The sequence below is a fragment of the Castanea sativa genome, chromosome 2, assembly GCF_040712315.1.
Source record: "Castanea sativa cultivar Marrone di Chiusa Pesio chromosome 2, ASM4071231v1".
Taxonomy (NCBI): domain Eukaryota; kingdom Viridiplantae; phylum Streptophyta; class Magnoliopsida; order Fagales; family Fagaceae; genus Castanea; species Castanea sativa.
In genome coordinates, this window is record NC_134014.1 from 15,160,023 (window position 1) to 15,185,722 (window position 25,700).

At 33.6% G+C, this 25,700-nt stretch overlaps 4 protein-coding genes across 9 annotated transcripts; 2 read left to right on the top strand and 2 right to left on the bottom strand.

Moving 5' to 3' along the window:
* The first annotated feature begins 2,031 nt into the window (after nt 1–2,031).
* On the top strand, nt 2,032–7,048 carry LOC142626180 (pyruvate dehydrogenase (acetyl-transferring) kinase, mitochondrial). 2 transcript variants are annotated; one of them, XM_075799976.1, is made up of 6 exons: nt 2,032–2,491; nt 4,134–4,392; nt 4,556–4,736; nt 5,025–5,172; nt 5,344–5,557; nt 6,744–7,048. In XM_075799976.1, exons 1-6 carry the CDS (start codon nt 2,237–2,239, stop codon nt 6,800–6,802), a joined length of 1,116 nt encoding a protein of 371 aa, XP_075656091.1. In that variant the 5' UTR covers nt 2,032–2,236; the 3' UTR covers nt 6,803–7,048. The 2 variants fall into 2 exon arrangements, with proteins under 2 accessions (XP_075656091.1, XP_075656090.1); XM_075799975.1 differs by having other exon boundaries at nt 2,094–2,491; nt 6,723–7,048.
* A 1,775-nt stretch (nt 7,049–8,823) lies between these two features.
* Nucleotides 8,824–12,881, bottom strand: LOC142625843 (rRNA-processing protein fcf2). Of its 2 annotated transcripts, none has more exons than XM_075799577.1 (6): nt 12,809–12,881; nt 12,282–12,512; nt 11,921–11,981; nt 10,242–10,319; nt 9,980–10,095; nt 8,824–9,312 (listed from the first exon to the last, which is right to left on the bottom strand). In XM_075799577.1, exons 2-6 carry the CDS (start codon nt 12,509–12,511, stop codon nt 9,204–9,206), a joined length of 594 nt encoding a protein of 197 aa, XP_075655692.1. In that variant the 5' UTR covers nt 12,512; nt 12,809–12,881; the 3' UTR covers nt 8,824–9,203. The 2 variants fall into 2 exon arrangements, with proteins under 2 accessions (XP_075655692.1, XP_075655690.1); XM_075799575.1 differs by having other exon boundaries at nt 12,625–12,816.
* A 1,325-nt stretch (nt 12,882–14,206) lies between these two features.
* LOC142625856 (uncharacterized) lies at nt 14,207–20,385 on the bottom strand. 4 transcript variants are annotated; one of them, XM_075799595.1, is made up of 8 exons: nt 20,056–20,385; nt 18,451–18,577; nt 16,532–17,917; nt 15,750–16,436; nt 15,583–15,666; nt 15,427–15,502; nt 14,973–15,286; nt 14,207–14,652 (listed from the first exon to the last, which is right to left on the bottom strand). In XM_075799595.1, the coding sequence occupies exons 3-8, from the start codon at nt 17,855–17,857 to the stop codon at nt 14,443–14,445; spliced, it is 2,697 nt and encodes an 898-aa protein (XP_075655710.1). In that variant the 5' UTR covers nt 17,858–17,917; nt 18,451–18,577; nt 20,056–20,385; the 3' UTR covers nt 14,207–14,442. The 4 variants fall into 4 exon arrangements, with proteins under 4 accessions (XP_075655710.1, XP_075655709.1, XP_075655711.1 ...); XM_075799594.1 differs by having other exon boundaries at nt 18,451–18,587; nt 20,056–20,365; XM_075799596.1 differs by having other exon boundaries at nt 18,451–18,587; nt 20,068–20,360.
* Nucleotides 20,386–22,594: 2,209 nt separating this feature from the next.
* On the top strand, nt 22,595–25,576 carry LOC142624942 (desiccation-related protein PCC13-62-like). Its single transcript, XM_075798663.1, has 3 exons — nt 22,595–22,926; nt 23,186–23,411; nt 25,190–25,576. Exons 1-3 carry the CDS (start codon nt 22,595–22,597, stop codon nt 25,574–25,576), a joined length of 945 nt encoding a protein of 314 aa, XP_075654778.1.
* The last annotated feature ends 124 nt before the right edge of the window (nt 25,577–25,700 follow it).

A 25,700-nucleotide genomic window follows, 5' to 3' on the forward strand; every position in this document is an offset into this window, starting at 1 on the left:
AATCATGATTTTAAGAGGAGAATTTTTTTTTGACATTTTTTTCTTTCTTTTCTTTAAAGTAACCCAACATACTTCCCTAAATGGTTCAAAAAAAAAAAACGTACTTCCCCAAAAAAAAGATTAAAAAAAAAAGTAACCGAACAATTAAGAGTATTTGAGTTTAACAAAATAAAATAAAAAATAAAAGAAACGAAGGACCAAGAAGTAACCGAATTCAAATAGAAAATATACTTTTCAAATAGGGAAGAAGAGATTTAGAAGAAAAAAAAATGAGAATTGAAATTTTAAAGGAATAGCAATTTTAAAAAAACAGCAATTTTAAAAAAATAGAGGGAGAGATAAAAGAGGTTGAAATTTAGGATTTGATGAAAAAAAGAATAGTTTAGTTTTATGTGGGAGTTAATGATATATTTTTAATGAATTATCCTCAAGTTTTGTTTGTGTTTGAATTCCTATATAAAAATAAAAAGGGAAAACTTTTGAAAATATGTTAGTGAGAGTTTGTGTTTGAATTGCTATTAAAAAGGCACAAAATTTAAGTATCAAATTTTGTGACGGGAAAATATAGTAATCCAAAATTATAATGGATGCAAATTATCAACATATTTCCAAAAAAATAGAAGAGCCTCTGAGCACGCGCGTGAGCGCGTGCTTAGAGGCTAGTTTTTTAGTTAAAAAATGTCCCTACATCCCTATGTTTAAGTAGAGACAAAACTAAAGGACAATTTGGTAAAAATACAATTTTAACTCCTACTAAAACATTGCCTAAAAAATAGGACCACTCTCCTATTAATTTTAAATTAATTTATTCACTTATAAATTAGATTTTGAAAATAAAAATTATATATATATATAAAATAAAAAATACAGTTTTTTTTTTCTACAAAATAAGACCACTTAAAAAAAAAAACAACCTCATCGCACGCGCAAAGCGTGTGATGAGGCTAGTATAATATAGTGAATCTCAATAATTAAAACTAGCCTTATCACACACATTTTGCACGTGCAATGATTTTTTTTAGGTGTTTTTTTTTTCTTTCTTTCTTTCTTTCTTTTAAGGAAAATGGCGGTTTTTTTTTAAATTTAATTTCATTTAATTTTATAGGATCATGGGGTAGTTTTGGTTGTGTACATGGGAGAGTGGGACGTTTTATAGAACATGGTTAGTTTTTTTTTATAATTAATTTACGATTTTTTTTAATTAATTTACGATTTTATCCTCTTTTTATGTTTTTAGGAATAAGGATAAGTTAATTAGATTAGGAGTATTTTTAAAAAAAAAAAGATAATAACTAACTTTTTGAATTCTCTTAATATATAGAGATTAAAATTAACCCCATTATTCATGAAAAATGAAAAATTATGTACTCTTGGATTATATAATTAATTTTTTCCTCATAGTACATTTTTTTAATACACCAATAGTTTAGGACAGAGGAATTTGAATCCTAAATATCTCAATTGAAAACATTAAAAAATATCAATTGAGTTACAACGCTCTGGATTTTCTAAATTTTTTTTAGAAAATAATTACCTAATATATAGACTTACACACTACATATAGTTAAAAATTGTTAGAAATTAATTAATATATACATGTTTTCTTACCAACTTTTACCTCTTTAAAAGAGTAATACTTGGGGCACAAACCTAATATATATACTTACATACTACGTATAGTTAGAAATTGTTAGAAATTAATTAACGTATACACGTATCCTTACCAATTTTGACCTCTTCAAAGGAGTAGTTCTAGGTACACAATATTTTTCACAACAAAATCTATGCCGTAAGTTGTTATTGGTTTTTTTTCTAAATCTATCGTTGATATCATTTTTTATTAATTTATTTATCATTAATAACATCTTAAAATTTAACACTTATCATTTGTTATAAAAATACAGAGGGCCTAACATTGATGGCGTGTAAAGCATGTAACCCTATCCAAACTTGACTTCATTGTGAGCGGCTCCTGACGGACCAAACTCAGTTGGCCTTTTTATATCTTATAATAATTTTCTTTCTTAATTTCTCAGAAAAATTAATGTAAAACAAAACTGAAAAAGAGGTGGTTTCAGTGTTTCTTAAATTGTTGTGTGCGCCGTATATTAATGAGAGTTTTGCATTGTGGGCTTGAGCTTGGCTTGCATGTGTTGGCACTTGGCATTGTTGAAGAAATCTGGTTCTTCCTTATTGTTGTAGGTATTGTTTGGTGTGTACTTTGTGGGTTCCTGAGATGGCAGCTAAGAAAGTGTGTGAGGCATTGACATTCTCAAAGAGCTTGATCGAAGAGGTGCAGAGATGGGGTTGTATGAAGCAGACAGGTGTGAGCTTGAGGTACATGATGGAGTTTGGTTCAGATCCCAGTGACAAAAATTTGCTAATCTCTGCTCAGTTCCTTCACAAGGAGCTCCCCATTCGAATTGCCAGGAGAGCCCTGGAGCTTCAAACCCTCCCTTATGGCTTGTCTCAAAAACCTGCTGTTTTGAAGGTAATAAATACCCTTTAGTTTTGCAAGCTTTTGGAAATTGAATTTCTGGGTGTTTTTCCAATTTTGTGTTTGTGATAGTACTTTGTGGCTTTGTGTATAAGTGATTGTTGTTTATGGAACAGAATAAAGTTTGTTACTTTATTTTTGGGGGGGTTTATTTTTAGGATTAGGAAAAGTTGACTGGTATTTCTTTATTGGATACCGTTCATTTTTTTTTTATATATATATTTTTTATTTTAATTACCTTGAAATCTGATTCTGCTTGCTGGGTTCAAGACGTTTTGTTTATTAGTATAATAATAGAAATGGAGATCCCTGTTGTCTGTGTTTTGATTTTTATTAAAAAAAAGAAGAAGAAGCAAATTTTCTGCAGGAGCTCCTCAAATTGTTCTATCTGGTGAACATCTTTGAATTGGAAATGTTGAACTCCCTGATAGAACATATTGATCTATTTTGGTTAGAGTTGAATTATGAATTTTTCTGTCTATTAGTCTATACTAAATTGAAAAGGCATAAGCATTGTTTTGGTTAGCATTATGGAAAGTACCTTTCTTGCTGTTAACACAGTTTTTGCCTTCTTAATGGACAAGTATTTTAAAATTGTGTACTTAATGATGTTCATTGTTGTTAGAAGCGCGTTTAGGCATGCTTAAAGCTCAAAGCTCCAAGGTGTAAGCGTTTTGTTTGGCCGAAGTGCCCACTTTTTTGAATGCACAAAGCACGTTTAATGAAGTGTGTTTGGGCGTGCTTTTTTGGCGTGTTTTGAAAAAACACAAAGCACGCCTAGTCATGCTTTTACTTTTTTTATTTTTTGTTGAAAAATATATGAATCATTGAAATTAATTGCTTGATCTTGAAGGAAATGACATGGACTATTGATCTATTGTACAAGCACTATTTTTAAGGCGGTGTATTACACAAACAATTTTCTGTTTTCATATCAAAAGACATAAGACACAAACAAGGATATTACTAAGCTTGTGCCTTTGGTCTATCCTTTTGGATATTTTTTAATTGACTCATATACTTTGTTTGATCATAGCTATCACAATTATGTATTTTTATAAAGCACAAGTGAATAAAATGTTTAAACATTCTATAACTCGATTATTATGATATTTTCTATTGATAATTATTTTCAATTACTATAAAAAATTGAAATAACTTTTGTAAAATTTGCACTTGCAAAATTTTGAGCAATTGCATTATCCATTTTAGCTAATAGGCAAAATATATTACTATTTTGAGTTAATTAGATTTTTTGTATCATATGTTATGAATCTTTCTACTAGAGTTTATTATATATTACACTTGAGAAATGTATGCTTTACTTCAATTGGGCGCGCACTCTTAGAGGGTTCGCTTAAATGCATTTGACGGGTCTGAGGGTTGTTGCATGTAGGCCAATTACTTGCTGCTAGGTGGTCCTTTAAAAAAAATTAGAAAACATTCTTGTTATAGTGATACTCTTCCCCCCCCTCCACTTATGATGTTTTAAATATAGAAAGTGAGAAAATATATGGCTTTGTGTTTGGAAGGGGAAGTTAGTTCAAGTTGATAGTTTATTTGTTGGATGGTAAACTCAGGGTTCAATTCCAGGTTTTGAGTGGGTAGTCACTTTGTGTGATGTTTTGATTCTCAGGTTCGAGATTGGTATTTGGATTCTTTCCGTGACCTTAGATCGTTTCCTGAGATCAAGGATACAAATGATGAGAGGGAATTTACTCAAATGATTAAGGCAATTAAGGTGAGACACAACAATGTGGTCCCCATGATGGCTCTGGGGGTTCAACAATTGAAGAAAGGCATGGAACAAAAAATAGTCTACAAGGATCTTGATGAGATTCATCAGTTCCTAGACCGATTTTACATGTCGAGAATTGGAATTCGAATGCTTATTGGTTAGTTCCAATTTGCTTTTGCCTTCTTATGATACTTGACTACTTTCTTAATTGGTCAATTCTACTAAATCTTCATCCTTATTTTTTCACCACCATTAATTGTACTACCATTGGAGTAGGTACTAAATATGTTCTATATGCTTCAATTTTGGGTAAAACTCAGGGCAACACGTGGAGTTGCACAATCCTAATCCCCCTCCTCATTGTGTGGGTTATATACACACAAAAATGTCTCCACTGGAGGTAGCACAAAATGCCAGTGAGGATGCCCGTGCTATTTGCTTACGCGAGTATGGCAGTGCACCTGATGTTAATATCTATGGGGATCCTCATTTTACTTTCCCGTAAGCCATCAGACTTATTTCAATTTGTTCCTTTCAGGTTTTATTAATCTTTATACTTCTATGTTTTTCTTCCCCCTTTTCTCCCCAGTTTATTTATTTATTTTTATTTATTTTTATTTATTTATTTTAAGTATAAATTTCAGTTCTCCATTCCTTGTGATGAGGATATTCCTCATGAAACTTTGCCTTGATTTGACGTATAATTATCCATTAGTTGTGACCTGAGATTTTTAATTATAGCACTTTTTTTCTCTGTTTTTTATAATGTTCTGTTTGATTTCATAACAGTTATGTTCCAACACACTTGCATCTTATGGTATTTGAGTTGGTTAAGAACTCGTTGCGTGCCGTCCAAGAGCGTTTTGTGGACTCGGACAAAGTTACGCCACCTGTTCGAATAATAGTTGCTGATGGGCTAGAAGATGTTACTATCAAGGTATTAGTTGTTGTAATATACAGATTCATGAAATCTTCAATTAATTGTCTTTGTGAAGAAGCTCTTCATTTCTTTTTTGCCTTTCTTTGTGATAATTTGAGTTGCCACTTTTGATCATTTGTGTTGAACTAGTTTACACTGGTTAACAAGTTTCTCTGGCTGACATGATAGGTTTCAGATGAGGGGGGTGGTATACCAAGAAGTGGTCTCCCCAAAATTTTCACATATCTTTATAGCACTGCAAGAAACCCACTGGATGAGGAATGCGATCTTGGTATAGCGAATGCAGTAACAATGGCTGGCTATGGATATGGGCTTCCTATAAGTCGCTTGTATGCTCGGTATTTTGGAGGGGATTTGCAAATTATCTCTATGGAAGGATATGGTGAGTTGAAAGTCCTCTAGATTTGTTGCATTCAAGAATGATTTCATACTCTTAAACGTTTAAACTTGTTGGATTAGCACCTTGGGCTTGACATTCAAAGTCCCACAAATATATGGTATGGTATGATACGTCCAAGTATGATATAGCAGAATTTGAGGTATCAAGCATCTTTCTCTGTTAACTAGCTTCCGGCACTTGAACTGTTAAAGTGCCGGTAGCTAGTTAACAGGGAAAAGTGCTTGATACCTCAAATTCTGCTAGTTGAACAATATTTTGGGTGCATCTTACTTTGTATCAGGCATTCCATTCAAATCCAATAAGCTTGGCACACTTCATTATTTCTGTGTATTTGTGTTTCATATGGGCGGTAATTTTACATGTCATCATGTTTTAAAGTCCCAATTTCTATGCCTCTGATAATGCTCCATTAGTCCATTGTTTCAGAGAAGATTGAAGAACAGGCTATAGAAAATTTCATTATTTATAATTCACCATAACACTGAATGTTGCCAGAGGGTTAGCTATCGCATCTTTGCTGTGCAAAAAACATGTAACCAAATTTTGATATTATAAACTGACTAAGAAAGCTCTTCATCCTTTGTGGAATTGAAAGTATACCTTATAGATTCAGTGGAAATAGAAGGCCTTGTTGTCTAATGTGGCAAAGGTATCCCTATTTTAGGGTTTGCCAGGCAATGGTTCTTTTACTTGGTCCATCTCTTCAAGATATTCTGGCGAACGGAACAATAGACGCCAGAATAATTCATATGTGGGGAGTAAAATTATAACAGATAAACAAGAGGCATTCATGGTATATTTGTGTGTTCTCTCATGGTTTCTTATTTAGCATTCTTTTATAATACACAATACCGGGGTGATAGCAACTTAGACTTAAATAAAATTGAATTCTGTAATATCTTCCTCTTTGTAAGCTGTTGATTCACATGCATGGGAAGCCGAACTTTGTTAAGCGCTCCATTTTGTGGGCTATATGATGATGATAATATGCTTTTGCACCCTCAACTGTGATATTATTTGTTGATGTTATGTGTTTATTCGATTGTAGTTTTTCTGTCTATGGCATTAGTTTATATCTGTATATTTATTCTCTCATGTATATATTTTTTCTTTTCAATCCAACAAAGAGCTTCTAATACATCTTTAGATTTGCGATGTGCTTTTGCAGGGACTGATGCATACCTTCATTTGTCTCGTTTGGGAGATTCGCAAGAACCACTGCCGTGAACCTAGTCTATAGTTCCAAAGTCAACAATACCCTCAAGTTGTCATGATTAATTCATGGCAATATAGGACTGAGGGTGAATGCTTGTATGTTTTACTGACAAAGAGACAGATTGCCAATTTTTTTATTCTAATAAATTGGTATTTCTCTTGTATATGATTTGTAAGTTCCCCTTAACTTCTTCCTTGTATATTGATCGTGGGTTGCTAGGTACAGTCATGATAATCCATATATTTCTTGGCATTTCATAGGGAGCGGTTTTATCTATAGAAGTTAATTGTGTTTGCTGCATCAATCGAAGACATTTAGGCCTTAGAGGGATGAAGTTCCTAAAATCTTATCAATTTATTTAAAAAGGAGTGAATTGGATTTTGTCACATCGTCATTTTATCATGTCATTTATTCCTAAAATCTTATCAATTTACTTTCCAATTTATTGAAGAGGCTGATTCCTATACTTAAACCCTCAACTTGTCGCTTTTAGTGGAAGACATTTGCCATCACACCAAGTCTTGACTTCTTATGTCACATAATCAATGATTTAAATACATATCAAAATGATGATAAATTAAACGGATTCAATGACCTCCTAAAGCGCCAGCAATTGAGAATGGTCCCTCACTTTCCTGATGATAAGTGGCTCTATGCAAAGAACCTATCACTCTAAATTGGAGTGGTTCAATAATGTATAAATGATCCAACACTTAAATACATACATATATATATATATATATATATGTGTGTGTGTGTGTGTGTATTTTAATTTATATTTATAGAGACACACGGTTCATTCTATGGTACATACAATGAATCATAGCTACCTTATTTTAGCCATTTATTTATACAATATATATTAAATAATACTATATCATATTTTAATGATTAAGATTAGGTAGAGATGCCGCATAAAAAAAGTGTGTATTATAGAATTTCTCCAAGATTTCTATATATTGGCTTTACTTAATAGATTTTACTCAGGGTATATATTAGTAAAGTACTTTAAGAAATTTTTTATAGAAAATAGAAAAAATTGTCAAAAAGTTTGATAGTCTTTTTAACTTTTCATAAAGTATTTTCTAAAATGAATGATTAATGTATGCCCTTACGACATGCATTAACCAGACTCTTGCTTAATAATCACTTGTATTGTCATGGTTAAATCTTGCATCCCAGTGGCTCAGCATATGTGAATTTTACTAAGAGTATACATTAGTAAACTATTTTAAAAAACTTTTTATAGAAAGTTAAAAAAAACTATCAAAAAGTTTGATAGCATTTTCAACTTCCCATAAAACATTTTCTAAAATGAATGATTAATGTATGTCGTAATGTATGCCCTTACGACATACATTAACCAGATGGTCCAGACCCTTGCTTAATAATCACTTGCATTATCATGGTTAAACCCTAGGAGCATCCCCAATGCCCAGCATATGTATATAAAGTATAGCTATTGTTTTTATTTATATATTTACTTTAATGGAGTGCCATTACTCATTAAAGGGGGCTTTGGGATGGAGTCCTTAGCAGTAGGGGCAAATCCATGAATTTCTTGCTTAGGGGCTAAAACTATCAAATTGAAGGATATTTAGCGTTTGAATCAAAATCACATTACTACAATTCCAATCAACAAGTCTTTCAAGAAGATCAAATCAAAGAATCTCTCTTTTGTAATCACAAAGAATTGTACCACACATTCATCTATTCAAATTCACATTTGTGAAATTATTTTACTTGTTTAATTTATTTCAAGCCCGAAATTTAGTTGTCCACATGGATGCTGTAAGAGTTTCAAAAAATGGCAATCTAAAATCAATCCAACCCAAGACTAAAAATGAAATTCCAATCCAGCCGTCTTCCCTATTAAATTACATTATTAACAAGTTTGGAAAAATTCACATTAAATTAAATTAAATTATTTCTTTATGTTCTATATGTATACAAAATAGCAAGATCAATTAGATGGTATTCCACAGACATTGCGAATATTAGAATTTATCTATGGATAGAAGGGCATTGCACATTCAGAAAGTAGTAAAGTATTTGGTATTCCAAGAACTCTTAAACATGTCTTGAGCCAGAAAAGAGGGGCCTTATAGTAGCTGCATGCCATCATAACCAAAATTCCCATCGATAACTGTTATTTTCTGGAGCATGCGTTTATACATCACAAAAATCATGGACAATTTTATAATGGATACTATGGGAAAGAGCCAACCTAGAAGAGTAACGGTACATGTGAATATAGCTATGAATTATAAATCAGCTCAGCATACCCTGTTTATCATGTCATTTGGTAAAAGTATCACAGTTTATCGGATCTGTTGCTGGTCTATCTTGACACAATAATCTTTCCATGCTCTATAAATGCAGAAATATCTGATAAAAAATGGTGATAATATGTCAGTGCCTTCTTTGCTTTGCACGCTTCAGTGACTGCCGACCCTTTATCTTCCATTTCTCATTTCCCCCTGGTTGATTCTTTTCTTCTATCTCTCGAACCTTGCGCTTCCTGAAACAGGTTTCCACACGAAAAGGAAAACAAAGCAAGATACATTACAAACTGAAATTAAACCTTCAATTCATAAAGAGATTCTGGCTATTCCAAAAAAAAAAAAAAAATGTAAATCAAATACAAACATGGATTATCATAAAAATAATTGTGCTCTCCACATAACTGAGGGCAAAGGAACCGCTTCCTCAAGAATAATCAAAGTAATTCCGATTTGGTTAAATGTAGCAATGGAAATGTGTAAACTGCACAATAGAAGTCTTGATGGAAGTTCTGCTGGGAATAGTTTCTAGAAATACAAAGCATAAATTAAAAGGTCATCTTTCTGCCCCCCTTCTCCCCCCATCTAATACTATATGCTCTCTTATGTTTTTATACTGTGTTACATCATTGCTGTTTTCTTCACAAATTATGCTCGTCTGAAGATGTTTTTGCAAGTCCATTTGAAGATGACAACTGAGATAAGCATGCACTTATATCATTTTAAATTTAAATTACTCCCTTTGCTGATGAATTTTAATTTTCATCCCAATCAACCATTCTATATAGGCAAAAGAACATTATTTTATGAATAACAATAATGCATTCTTTATACCTTTTAAACTCCCCACATCATGTTGTTATATGGTTTTTCAACCCAAACACAAGATAGAGTTGCATATCTCACCTGTAGTCAGCAAGGGTACGGTCAGACAGCAACTCAGCTGCAATTGTCTCCTTCCTCTCCTTATTTTTTAGTCTACCAGTGAAGAAGTCTGAGGCTGACTCTACCACTGTCCCGATCTAATTGTCAAAAGACGAATGGAATATAAATCAGCCAAGCCTAAACAACAAAATGTATGACGCCCAAAGGAGAATACACATTCCCATTTTCAGCTCCAACATATCACATACTATACTATTAGTCTAGAAATTACAAACAGACTTGCCTGGAAATACTTGGGCAACGTTTTGGATTTTGAATCACCCTTCTTGTAGTGCCTCTTTGGATCAATGGCACTTCTCAACTGTAATCATGAACACAGGTTTGAATTCAGAAATCAAGAGGAACATTTATATAAAATAATTTTAGAATATAATATTCTGTCTAAGTTAAAGGATCTAATAACTCCTAGCAAGCAAATGAACCATCAAAGTCAATTAGCAAGTGCCCTATCATCTTGATAAACCCAAAAACCACTTGCATGCATATGCAAGCTTCACAATCATTTATCCCAAAAATAATTAAAAAGCAAGCTTCACAATAAGTTCTTATATATGATGATTTAGTTGTAATAACTCAGTACTCCGGAGTACTGCTTCTTCCTCTCACATAATAATGGGTCCGGCTAATTAAATTTATGGTAGGCCCCATCATTCATGTGAGAGGAGAAAACATTGCTCAAGGAACAATGAAAATTTTTCCATAATTTAGATAGAAATAAAAAGACTTAGAATCATGAGTTCCAACATAATTCAATAGTAAATTGGAGATTGTTTAAATCAACCTTATTCAACTCCAAAGAAATCTCAAGATGAATCAGGCATAGTCTTATATCTGAAACATGTTCTGATAAGAGAACACTCACTTGGGTCAAAGTAAGATCAAATCATAATTTAGAAGCACATCTTAAATTAAAATATGTTTGATTCTTGATGTGAATTTCATGTAAACAAACAGAACCGTGTGCATTCAGGACAATATAATGTGAACAATTGTTTGAGTGAAGTTGAGCTGCGGAATCAACTTTCTGAAATTGAAACTTTAAACATCCCAAAAGAGTAACAGACCAAAGATTCCAAGATACTACCACCATAACTGCTTCAAGTCCAACCCAAATTTTATACTTGTGTATGCCAATGCCATTTTACAAGAAAGCTAACCGGCTGTATATGACTAAAAGATATCCTTTATCCCTGGAAAAATCATCTTCGTATGGAACAGGGTAAATCCCTCTCACCACGGTTGTTGCTTACAAGTTATAGAAAGGCATGAAGAAGATCAGAAAACCTGTCAGAGTCATTGGCAGAGAAACAACTACTAGTGCCATACTGTGGTATACCTATAATCGATTCCAGTTTAACTTGTAGAAAATCAACCAGCTTTCAGTTTCAGTTTGTTATTTGACCCATCTAGAGTCAAATTTTACACTCTTTTTTTTTGATAAGTAAAACTTTTACATTCAATACATAAGAAAGAATTTTGGAATGCTAAACATGGATCCAGTCAATGGCTAATGCCTAAAAATACATTAGAGAACATATAAAACACATTATAAGGAACTTCATTTTTTTTTTTTGATAGGGACTTCATTTCTATTTTTCCAGTGTGTGAATTATCTAAAGCCGAACAATCTCTTAAGGAGAAGAGTAAAATCTAATATCACATTAAGCTATAACCTCAATTTACAAAGACACAGGCATGTAAATAATTTCCCTAATTCCATTGCTGCAAGACCATGACCCAAGTTGCATAATGACACATTCCCTAAAGCACAAAAGGTTGAAACACTAAAGCAAATTCACAACAGTGAAACCCCTAAAATGTTACAGAAACAATAATATAAGCATAATTGAAAAGTAGTGCCGCAGAAACAAGTTACATGGACAAAAAAAGAGTTCACCACACCTTCAGTAACCGCAAATCTTTTTCAATTTCCGGGGTGATGGTTTGTGCAGGCATGTCAAACCTATGTACATATTACAATAACCAAAAAAAAAAAATTCAGAATGTAATAATTGTTTGCAAAAAACAAAACAACACTTCCAAATGAAAAAAATCTTGTTAGTTGAGATCCAAAAAAACTACATTCTTCCACCCATTTACACCTAATACTATTTGAAGAGAGTTGGTTATTAACTTGAAACCAAAAGCATCAAAATTTATGAGATTCAAAGCTTTCATCTCTTTCCTTTTCTCTGCAACCAATCAGACAGAAGAAAATATAATGAAAAGCTAAAATGAATCTATCATTGAAACACAGACATACCAGCCTTTTCCAGCAGTATCTTTGAGCTGCTTTTTCTTGAATTTGTTTAACTTTCTGGGGTCATTTGGGGGGACGAAAAGCCCATCAACAAGCTCTGAATTGGGTCTCCAAAGTGCACTGGTTTCACCCTGATTCTGAGATTTGCTCTCAGACCCATTATGGGTTCTTGATGACAAATTTGACAGCTTTGGTTCCCATGAAAGACCAATCACTGGTTTGTTCTCTGGCATTCTATTTCCCAAAAAAAAAAAAAAAAAAATCAAACTCAAACAGCTCCTTTGTATATAAAAATCAAACAGTGCACAGAGAATAAAACACAAGCAAAAACCCAATGAGTTATTACTCTCAGTTTGGTTTTTAACAAAAACCCAACTTGCATTAGCTAAGATAGTTGTTGTGGTGGGATTAATTAAGCGAAAGTTTGAAACTTGGAGAAGTTTTCTCATAAACCGAACAGAGAGATAACAAATATCAAATATTCAGAAAAATAATAATAATAAGGACCAAAATTTGGTAACAGTATGTACCTCTGATCGACAACTGAGTCAGTAATCGAAGAAGAAAAGGTCTTGGGTGTTCTGAGTTCTGAGATATTAGGGTTTTTCGGTTGTTTTCTTATTGGGCCGTGAAAGAAGAAAAAGGTTTGTTGCGTTTAGGAAAGCTGAGGCCACTGGGCTACTCATATTGAATGACATTGATAAGGCCCAGCAGAGACCAAAGAAATAGACTGACCCAATTGATGAATTCATATCAACCCGGTCCAAGTTGTTTTTGTTTTTGTTTTTCGGTTTCAAGATTTTCTTAAGGATTCATTAAAAAAAAAAAAAAAACCACTTGCTAAAGGAGTATAATTTTGTAGTCTCAAATCTCAAGGGATTATAGGGGGTAAGATATTATGAAATCATCTAAAAGTCAAATTTATTCTATCCTGTTAATGTGTACTCTTAAGTCATTTGTTAATGAACTAATTTAAAAAAGTTTTGATATTACTTTTATGAAAAATATAAAAAGCTGTGAAAAAATTTAATTAATTTTTTTCTTTTCCATAAATTTTTTATTTTTATTTTCTAAACCAGTACCCTTATAGCATTCAACCTTTCTCTTTTATATATATATATATGTATATATAATCAAATTGTTTAGGATTACTCTTAAAAAAAATGTTTAGCATTGCTAGGATAACGCTACACCAACGTTGATTTTTTTTTTAATAAAAAAATTAAATGTCGCATGGAGCTTAGGGACCAAATTCCAACAAACATCTAGTGTTAAATGCTGCATTATAACTCTAATTATTAGAACATAAATGTAGGTTCCGATTAATTTAATTAATAAAGTTTCATATCATTGAATAAAAAAAACTATCAAAAAAAATTTGAAAGTTCAAATCCCACCTATATAAAAAACTAATTGATTTTTTTGGCCTAATGATAAAAAACTAATCTTCATATGCTACAAGTTTAAATTATATTGTATCTTAAAAAAAAAAAAAAATTTCATCCCTTTCCATCAAAGAAACTAGACGAGTAGTTAAACTCCATATTAGGAACTGCAGTCAGCCAATAAATATGAACGTCTCTCTCCAAACTCCAAACTAGTTTGGAGAAAAACTCTTCAAATCTTCTCATAAAAAAAAAACCTTCAAATTTTGTATATATCTTCTATTTTTAGTATAAATTTTAAAAATCTAACCGTTAAATTTAACGTTTCTTATGTTCTTAACATCTATATCAAATTTCGTTTAAATTAAATGTTATTTACTATTCAATCTTATTTTTTACACATAATTTTAGATCACAAAAACTTGAAATTTTAACATTTGTTTCATAACATAGCAAGTGATCTTTGATTGTTCAAAAAATATTCACAAGATTGCCACAAATTTATCAAAAAGAGAACCACAGGCTTGGAGCGATAACCACCAATTACTACCATAAGAATAATTTTACGCAAGGGAGGAAACGTAGTGTGAAAAGAAAGACATGCTTCAGGGTATACAGGTATTTTTTTCATATTTGAATGTCTTTTGGACTACAAAAAGAGAAGCTACAATGCAAAATCTACAGAATGAACTTCTCATCACTTTCAATCTAATTATCGTAAGGTCTGTCACATGTAGATACATTACTTCTTTCCAGGTTAGTTGAATCATATAACTCGACTAATCACTCAAATCATCATCAAAAAAATTAATGTCAGCTTCATCGTCAGTGGCAGCAGCAGCATTGGCAGGAATAGCATCCAATGATTCTACATCAGTCAAAGAAACCAGCTCAAGGGATCCCTTCCTAGCCTCTGCAGTTCCATCTTGATAATCAACCATATCATTATCATATGAATCAAGTTGTTTCATTCCACTGTAAATGATTTCCTACAAGGGCACAATAAAGAGTTCGTCAGTTAAATTTTGCGTTTAGTAATAGCAGAACTGATGCATTGTTCAAAAGAGAGGCATATTTTCTTTAATAAGCATGGAGGTGACAGCTTTAAAATGGGAAAATCAGATTCACATCACACATTGTCTACAGTCTCCAATCAGCCAAGGAATGTTTACCAGAGCCTCATCTGAATCAATGTCATCCTTCAACTCGTAAAGAAAAGATTTTGTGGTTGCACAGAATAGGCTTAGTAACAGTAACTTTTTTAGTTTCTACAGCCTACCATACTAAACCTAAATGTGAGCTTGAATACCTCATCGTCTTGCAAGGCTTGTTTCTCTGCTTCTATTATCCAGTCACCTAGTAAACGTTCTATGAGAGCACTGTCAAGAGAGATTTCATCCGACTTTTTCCTTAATTGGTGTTCTCTAAGCCGCAAGTTGTAGTGAACATAGATAAGGTCATTCAGTCTTTTCTGGGCTAAACGATTGTGCCTTTGGCTGTATATCTGATCAAATATGCTCCAGTTATGCTCACACCCAAAAGATGAGCATGTCTGACTTAATATGCGTACAGCTATCCGTTGCAGCTCAAAGCAACTTATCCCATGTTGTTGCCACCATGCAGCTAGTAGGAGGGAAAAAAACAAAGTCAGTTGAAGCCGATGGAATGAAAGTACTCTATCTGCATACTATACACGTGTGCATACATGGTGCACCTGTAACTAAAATTCTCAAAAGGGTAACAAAGCAGATTAATGCCATCACCTGGATCAAGCTCTGTTCTTGTACTGATTGCCAATTCAGTTCCAAAATCAGCTTTTGCAGTAATATAATCAGAAATCTGTGAAATTAATATGGGAGAGTTTTAGATATATGAAATAGTTAGGACATAGCAGCAAATGGTTAGCTCAATATCCTTGCCTGCATAGATGCAGAAATCCTTCTCATATTGTCTGATTCCAGCCTAACTATGCATTCGTTAAGTCCACGCACCACCTCTGAATGCTAAATCCATATAAAACAAAGATTTACTTAGGAAAAAAACCTATATGTATCTGCAATTAATCAAAGGTCATTATTTCTCCTACCGCCATAAAATCAGCACGATATCTGTACGATGGATTTAAGAAGTAAGCAGCCATACACAGAGGGTGGTAGAACAATGAACTCCAGTGGTGGTCTATTACATTCCAGAATGGTTCATATTTACGTGCATCATCACCGTGGATGGATTTAATTGCAAGCTTTGCTCTGTACATATCATTATATATAGATGGCATTGACAAGCTTTCACCATTGTCAATCTTTTGAAGCACCTGCATTATTGGGTCCACTGATTTCAAAACATACTGCACCTTCTTCCAAAATGCAGTGTTTAAAACAAAATTTTCAACATCTTTTCCCAGGTCTGATTTGGACAACCGAGAGGAAGTCCATTTGTTTGATGAAAACATTTTTCTCAGACTAATCTTGTGGTCCCGCAAGCTTTGCAAAGTGGCAAAGCTAGAGGCACACCGAGTAATAGAGAGCCTCAGAAGTTCCTGTCCCTCGGTAAATTCATTCTTCATAAGATTTAACAACCAAATTTGGTTGTAAATGAACTTTGTAATTCGTTGTCCCTTCTCCATGCATTCCCCTACACTTCTTATCTTCAAAAAGTCTTCAAGCATCCGATCAAAACAATAGGTGCCACATGGAGTCCAGAATAACTTCCTTCTTTTCTCTTCAAGCATCTTACCAGCAGCTTTATAACTGGGAGTATTCTCTGTGATTACCTAAAAGAGGCAAGAGGGAGGAAGCAAATTTAGTGCTAGAAGATTATTGTTTCATCAGGCAAGGAACTACTTGAAAATTGGAATAAAACAATTACCTGAACTACATTGTCCTCACCAGTCTCTTCCACCACTTTGTCCAACAGCTTAAACAAATTAGAAGCATCTTCTATTACATCAGTGGCATCAACTGAAGAAACAAAATAAACGCTTTGGGGGCAAGACACCAAAAAGTTAATTAATGTTCTACCCTGTGTATCTCTCCAAGTGTCTGCCATTATAGAACAACCGGTGATTGTCAAGGACGCCTTACACTCAACTAGGTAGTTTTTAACTGTTGTAATTTCCTCCTGTAGAAACCGGCCAGATATCAGTTGGCTCTGAGGGCATACCAAACCCTGTCCATATCGACCAACCAACTCTAGCATCTTATGGAAGTATATGGAGTCTGCTGCTTGTAAAGGAACTCCTGCATAGTAAAAAAATTTGCAAATTGCAGATATAACTTCATTGGCGGATTTTTTATTGGACGCTGTATTTACTTTTGCTTGTTTGTGAGATTGTTGTTTCTGAGTCTTTGGTTTTTTCAAAAAAAGAGAATCCAATCTTGATCTTTTAAATGATGGTTCAGAACAAGTACTGGGAGACATCCCTTTGACTGCCTTTGTCAGATCTTTTCCCAATCTTTTATCGCCTTCGACCAGGCTTTCTTTGCCGAAATGATGCAGAACAGCCTGCTCTTTTTCTTCCTCTTCATTTTCATTGTCTGTCAGCATAAAGAAAGCTGATAATTCGCCAGTATCAGGTCGTCTGTGTCTTCTACCAGTACGGTGCCATTTCATATTCTCTTTTATCATGAGATAAACTTCCTCAGGAGCATGTTTACAAGGTGCTACTTCCCCAGGAATTCTAGCTAGATGTTGTTTAAAACGATTAATACCCCCACTAACTATTTTCTCACAATAATTGCATTTTACTTTTTTTTTCCTCTCATCCTGAGCAACACCATGTTCCCACCCAGGATCAACATACCCCAGTGAACGAAGAGGAGTTGAGTTCACAGGAGAAGTCCGAACAACCATCAACTGCTTTCCTTTGCTTCTATACCCAACATTCACTTCTTCTTCATCATCGTTGGAATGAAAATTCAAATACACCTGTCCCTCGTCTTCAGACTGTCTTGCTTTCTTATTGGAACGACATCCTTCCAAATTTTCTTTCATTCTCAAATATACTTCATCCGGAGCCTTGTCACAATAAGTTACTTCTCCAGAAACTCGAGCTAAATGTTGCTTTAACCTGTATATTCCACCACTAACTATTTTCCCACAGTAATTGCATTTAACCTTCTTCTTCTTCTCATCTTGCGCAATGCCATGCTCCCATCCAGGGTCAACAATTCCACAGGAGCGAATTCGGGCCATGAATCAAATTATTCAGGAACTTGTACTGGAGCGCTTTTTAACCCTTATCCGATTACGTTGCTGCAAGAGGCACAAACAAATACGTTGAAAAATATACCACAGCTATGATATTTCCATATTTAAAAGTCTTCCATGTTTCTAAAGCTCAAGTAATCAACAAAGGCATGAGTCAGGCAGACAGGAACTAATATTAGTGTAACCAAAAAGTGGAAAAAAAAAAAAAAATCACATGAAAGGAGCATGACTGGTCAAATGAAATTTGTCAAAACAAGGCACTATAAGTAAAAATTCTTGTATAAGAACTACATCCAAGGCTTTTACATCATTGCCCATGTATCAAAATCAGTCTTGATTGGAATCAATATGAAGGCTAGACATACCCATTCAAAATTCTAAAAATATTGCATAGAATCTAATACCAATTATATCTTTCAACTTAAAAAGAAAATTCTTAAGTCCTCAAATCTAAATTTTGACAGAATTTAATTTGAATGGGTTATTAAGAGTTCTTTTATCTTTTTAATTGGTAGGTGTACAAGTATACAAAAATAATTTAATGACGAGTAATTAGGAATGTCAGTTAAACTACACACATTGTGAGTCCAATGAGCCAAAAACTCTCTAGGAGTGGAAAGTGCCAGCCGCATGCCCCTTTGAAAAAACAGATAACCTCGCCTGCCTGGTGTTACTTCCTCGGATATCTCAAATGAGCCCTTCAACCTAAAATGAACTGATTTTAGAGTCAGTAGGGAACTGGGATTAAAGAAAGGATAAATAATGGGAAAACATCACACACACACACACACACACACACACTATGTTACACAATCTTTAGGTGGAAATCCGTGTAAGGCTAATTCGACAAACACAAATATTTTAAAATTTTGGGATCAACAAAATACAGTTTCACCATTTGTTGTGTAGTAGAGTATGCTTGGGTGTCCTAACAAAATTGCACACAAGTTTCAAATCATAAATTTTATTTCCTAAGCAAGAAGATCATGCCTTCAAATTCAACATTACTTGGGTAAAGTAAAAACATTCAGTTATTCAAACATATTATTAAGCATATATTATAGATAGAGGTAGAAGAGCCATTATCATCTAAAGAGCTTTCATATGGATAGAGTCCACAAAATTGAGTAGTAATTGGTTTCATTTCTTGCATTCAAATTTTCAGAGTTATATCGTCCCAAGTCCATTCGTGGGGTTAGGTCCATTGTGCTATTACTTGTTACCCAACATTAGCAATACTAGTCCTAGGATTCCGTGTCTGTATAAATAGACCTTTCACTTTACAGTTTATTGTGTTTTGGAACCATCTTCTTTAGGGATTTTACATCTCTGTTAGAACAACTTGCTGACATATTCACCAAGACTCATCCACCAAATCAATTCCATGATCTTGTATCCAAACTCAAGTTTGGCTTCTCGTAATCCAACTTGAGTTTGAGTGGGGATGTTAGAGTTATATCAGCCCAAATCCATGTGCAGGCTTAGGCCCATTGTGCTATTACCTGAACTAGTCCCCAGGGTTAACAAATTAGTCATAGGAGTCCTAGCTGAATGAAAAAAGGGATCTCTAGTGTGGACTCATCAACCCCACGCCACGTGACAGTAAGGGTAACACTACGTGTACCATTGGAGCCTTGATGAAGCTATTATTGCGTGCACAACACATTCGTTGAAGCTTCATTACTTGAACCACTCAATTCATGCCAAGCATCATGTGAAGCGATACGGGGACTCCTTCCACCAAGCCACACCTTGTGGTGGTCAAGGTTTCCAGTTCTATATATATATATAGACCTCTCACTATACATATTATTGTGCCCAATGCAATCCAATACACATATCAATTCCATTTGACACAAATGATAGCTTAAAACAATTTTAAGACCATACTCAATAACCAGCTCAAGCATGTACAACTTAAAACCAAAACAAAAAAAAAAAACTCCTTGTTTTGTTTGTACTGAACAACATTGTACTCAATTGTTTACTTTTAAATCATCATTCATTAAAACACATTACAAATATTAGTAACTCATATTTCAGTTTCCAAACACAACAAATTAAAAAAAAAAAAAAAACTCAGAAAGATAATGTAACCTAACAAAGTTCCATTAGAACGAAAATTAATATATAAATAAATAAATATAATTTTCTGATTGAGCTAAGAAATGAAAGGATCGTACAATATCGCATACCGCAAAGGCGAGTGTATGGAATGAAGGAGCCGAGTTAGAAAATGGAACGCCGAGTCAAATGGTTCTTTTGCTTTGGTTTGCTTTTGAAGGTCAATAAAAATTTGGGAGAGCAAAACGGCAAAAGATTGGAGGTGGAAGAAAATTAGGGTGAAATCGAGAGAGAGAGAGAGAGAGAGAGAGAGAAGGAGGGTGAGATCAATGGTGCGAGTCGCGACTCGCGGTGAGTGAGTGAGTGAGTGGGTGAGAGATTGTTTCAACTCGAGTTCGACCCGCCGTGTTTTAGGGTTTTCTTCTATCCAATTCCAAAGCCAATCTGGCATTTCTTTTTTCTTTTTTAAAATTTTTTAATAAAATATAATTTGTTTTTATTTTTATTTTTTAATCTCAGAGAAATTTATTCGATATATTTTTTGGATTCATATATATATATATATATATATATATATATATTTTAGATTAGGAGCGCGGTCAAGACCCAGACCTAGAGTGAAGAGAAGACCATACAGCAGAATCGAGAACCTTTGCTGAGTTGGCTCAGTGAGTCACAAGTCACGACCCGGTGCGGTGAGTCTCATCATGAGATTTGTATATTAAACCTAAACGGTCCGCTCCTTCCATCGTTTTTTGGAATGTCAGTCAGTATGTGTTTAATTTATTTATTCATTTTGGGTGCAAACCGTATTCGAAATTACATTGATTGATTATAACACAAAAGTTACCAATTGTCTTTACAATAACATTTTCCTTTTTTTTTTTTTTTTTTTTTTTTGAAATACACACGTATAGGAGAAGAGAATAAGATAAGAGAATACACTTATACGTCAACACTAAAACTGCATGCGGCAGTTAGTGTCATGGAGCAAGTGATAAACCCCTTCTCAATATCACACTTTATCGATGTGAATATTTTTCCTATTTTTAAAATAATGGATGACATTTCTATTCCTAGACCTTTGACAATACATACAAAATTCTTTGGATGGAACAAGTGAAAATTTAAGGATTGAGATCAGTAGGCATTGCACCTAATACAATAGTTATTAAGGATCAAAATTGTGAGTTAAAAAAAACAGCTTTTAATTTCAGCTATTGAATAAATATAGTATAAAATTAAAATTTAAATTAAAATTAAAAAAAAGTAAAAATGTTTGTGTACGGGAAGGGATGAATTGAACTGGGTGCAATATCTACCCTATCCAAATCTAAAATTTGTGGGTCTTTGACATTGGTGAGCGTTAATCATTCATTCTGATGCAGAACTTGCTTGTACCCTTCTATCATTGATTGAAAATTCATACAAAAATGTTTTGTTTGTGTCCATCAAAATTATGTCGAAATTCATCTACCTCCTAAGTTAAAAGCTCCAGAAAATGGATTCATGAAAATTTCAATATGATTATGAGAAAATGGATTTCGTGTCTTGCTTGCATGCTTGCGATTTTCTCCACAACACTTTTGTAACTTTTATGTTATAGTTTTTAATCACTTACATCCAGATGCAACAGGAAGATTGCATGGAATGGCACCTAAAAAGAGACCATTTCACGGAAACATGAAGAGTGTGCACAGAAATCTCCTAAGAGGCATCCATATTTCACACAACGAACAGAATCACAATGTGCATGGCTATAAGCCAAATCTTTTGATAACTTAACAATGTTACATACACAAAAAAATTTACATTTTTTTAAAACCATTTATTGAGACGATAAATTGTGATTAGTGTAATATCATTTTCACTTGGATCAATACTGACATCACTTTTATTATATACTAATCATAATCAACCACTTCGGCATTTACAAACAAGTATGGTAGAATTAGTTGTTATTTGACTTATTGTAAGGGGGATATGCTGGTTCTATCAATTGGTTTGAGACAAATCATATATTAGGCACTAAAAGTTACTACAAGCAATCCAGGGTCTACCTTCTTCTTCTTTTCTCTTTTATTATATTGATTTAGTTATAACAAATTGCTACTAATATGATTTGTACCCAGAACATATCTATAAAATTATGTATTTTCTATATGATGCAAGGGCCAATTTACCTTTTAGAGTTGGTTCTGACAAAGTCCATATTAGCATCAATGTATCATAAGTTCACAGCTCAAATCGTGGTTTTACCTTTTCAAATCATCACCTATTCAACAACTACCTAATCATGCAAAGACAATGTCCATTGAATCACACAAAGCTAGCCTCCTAATATTCCTCTTGTATCAACAGGTTATTCTAAGACTATAAAATTTATTGCACAATTTTTTATATCTTATATGGCAGATTATTGCTAGTTATTTGTTTCTTTTATATGAATTTATAACTTTTTCTCTACCACTCACATAGTCAACCACATAGAAGAGTTATGGTAAAGTATGTAGAACAAGTAAAACGACTTGCGGTTCTAAAATTATTGTTATTCAAAGACATACATATCAGCCGAGATTGTATATAAATATAAACAGTAGCATCAATCTGACATAACTACCACAAGCTAGCTAGCAAAAATAGCCAACGAAGAGAACTATGGCACTAACTATTACTAGCACAACCACCATCACCACTTTACTAATCTCTCTCATTTTCCTTCCCAAATTGTATTCTTCTGAACACAATATAGACTATGTCTATTCATCAATCCCAAAATCAGACGTTGATCTTTTGGAATTTCCTCTAAATTTAGAGTTCCTGGAAGCTGAATTTTTTTTGCACGGCTCTTTGGGTTATGGCTTAGATGAATTTGCTCCAAATCTAACCAAGGGAGGTCCATCACCTATTGGGGCTAAAAGGGCAAATCTGGATCCTTTTACTCAGGATATTATCAAGCAATTTGCTTTCCAAGAAGTTGGACACTTGAGGTTTCTCTTTTGAAATCATTATTTAATTTCTTTCACTCTTTTTGTGTGTGTTTAATGGCTAATGGGTTCTAGTTAGTTTAATTGATAAAGCTTTTTGCTCTTAAACAAAGTACTTGAATTTGAATCTAACATTAATGACTTGACATAATGATAAAAAACAATTATCATAATGTAGATACTATAGATTTTAAATCCTATTGTAGATATAACTTTTTTGTTTTTTAAATGTATGGTACTGAATACTAAGTTCTTGATGCAGGGCCATCCAAAAAACAGTTATAGGATTTCCACGACCATTATTGGATTTAAGTGTAGCATCTTTTGCAAAAGTGGTTGATCGTGCATTTGGGCGACCATTGGCCCCTCCTTTTGATCCTTATGCTAGTGGACTAAACTTCCTCCTTGCATCTTATCTTATTCCTTATGTTGGACTCACTGGCTATGTTGGAGCAAATCCAAAACTCCAAGCCCCTGCTTCCAAAAGGGTAACCAATGTTTAAACTTATTATCAATCCCTAGTAAAGTTCTATGAAACATACAGTAATAAATAAATAAATAAATATATTTACACACACTCTACCATTTGTTTTTAAACTATAGTATTTCTGCTAAGAAATGATAAAGCTTAACAAGTGGAATTCGTAATTTTTTAAAGGTCTACAATCAAGTTACACCGGGTATAATTCACCTAATAGTTTTTTTATTGAATTTATCTTTTGAAAATCCTACCATCAGATTACATGTTCTTTATATTTTTAATATGCATGCACATCAAATTTAGTGTCAAACAATGCAACTTCTTTTTTAACCCACAAACTTCTTCTTTTTTCCTAATTTTATAGTAGAAAATCGAATTTTATTTTATATATATACACTGAATGGTGTATATTGATAAAAGTTACACTAGATTTAAACTAAACCCAACCCTTTTTTAAGATGAGAGGTAGACTAGTAAAGTAAAGACAGGAGTGAGTTCACAACATTTACTCTAATGGTCATGTTAACGAGTGTCCTTAGAGTAATAGTTAACAATCTATTTTAGGAAAATTTTAACATCACTATTATAAAAAATGAAAAAACTGTCAAAACATTAATTATTTTTTTTTTCCCTTTTTACATAAAAACTTTCTTTAAATGAATTGTTAATTAATACCCTAAGGTCATCCGTTAACATTTCCCTCACTTTAATATCATAAAATATTACTACTTGTCCCTTGAAATTTGAAATAATGGTCACAACACCTTAAATTTTTATTTTAGCCAATTCACTATTTGAACTTTACACGTGACATGAGACTTCTGTTAGTCATCCACTTAGCCGTTTAAACTTACTAATGTCACTCACGTGACATGCACATGAAAATTAGAATTCTCCAGTTGCAACTTGCAACACAGAGAGAGAGAGAGAGAGAGAAACTAGGAAACAAGAGTTCAGATAGAGGGAGAAAGGACTTATTCGTGGTCCAGCTGTTTGTTAGCCACCATTGGTTGAACATGCACGATCATTCCATTTTTTTTTCTTGGCAAACAAACATGATTTTAATTTGTTCAAGGCAAACAATCAACGTTCTTTGTTTTTTTTTATTTACACCCAAAGTTTTTAGTGCATCATTTGACATACGGTAGTGCTAAAAAAAATTAATGACTCCGGGAAGTGTGGAAGCCACAAACAAGTTTCAAATTGATAAAACAATCAAATTTTCAACGAGAAAGCACAAAAACGTTTTCTTTATATCACAATTGGCAAGTTTTCGGAGAACCCCATTCATGAAATTGAACCCATTAGAAGAAACTAACATCAAGTAGTACAAATGCCCCAAAACTCCAAAACGTTCTCTCTTTTCCTTCAGGTTTTTCTTGGCAACCAAACACAAAGAAAGAGATAGAGAGGGAGCAGAATGTATGGAATGGAAACCATGGTCGGCGAGATCTACGGTGGGTTCCAAAGTCTTGATTGGCGGCGGCAGATCTCACTCATCTAGTGATGCCGTGGTTCTATCTCCTATGGGTTTCTCTCTCTATCTGAACTCTTGTTTCTCATTTTCTCTCTCCTCTCTTTGGGAATTTTAATTTTCATGGTAGGGACGTTAGTAAGTTTAACAGCTAACTAATAGTGTAAACTTCGGGGAATAAACTAGCTAAAATAAAAGTTCAACGGGTGCCGTGGCCACAACTTCGAAGATCACGGGGTGTTTTGACATTTTTCCTATCATTATTCATTAGACTATTATTCTAACGAATACGTGGATGTGGATATGTTCAGCTTGTTGCAAGCCTTTTAGCTGTGGAATCAGGCCAAGATGCGATCATTCGAGCCTTATTATACGAGCGTGTAATGATGAAAGTGCCACCATATGGAATAACAGTGGCAGAGTTTACAGATCGCTTATCAGAACTAAGGAATAATCTTGGGCATGCAGGCTTCAAAGATGAAGGTCTTGTGGTTCCCCTTGTTGAAGGTGCTGAAGGAAAGATAACAGGGAATGTGCTTGTTGGAAATAACGACTCCATTGCATTTGAAAGGACCCCAGAAGAGATACTGAGGATTGTGTATGGTGGAGGAAATGAGCAAAAACCTGGTGGGTTCTATCCAAAAGGAGCTAATGGTCGTATAGCCAGATCTCATTTACATTCTATGCCTACAGCTTGATTACAAGAAATTATGTGCCCTTTGCATTGATAACAAATAAATCTATTATGAGTTTTTATGATTATGTGCCAAAACTATTATTGTTTTAAGCCTTCTTGAGTTTGTTCAAAAACTTAGACTTAGT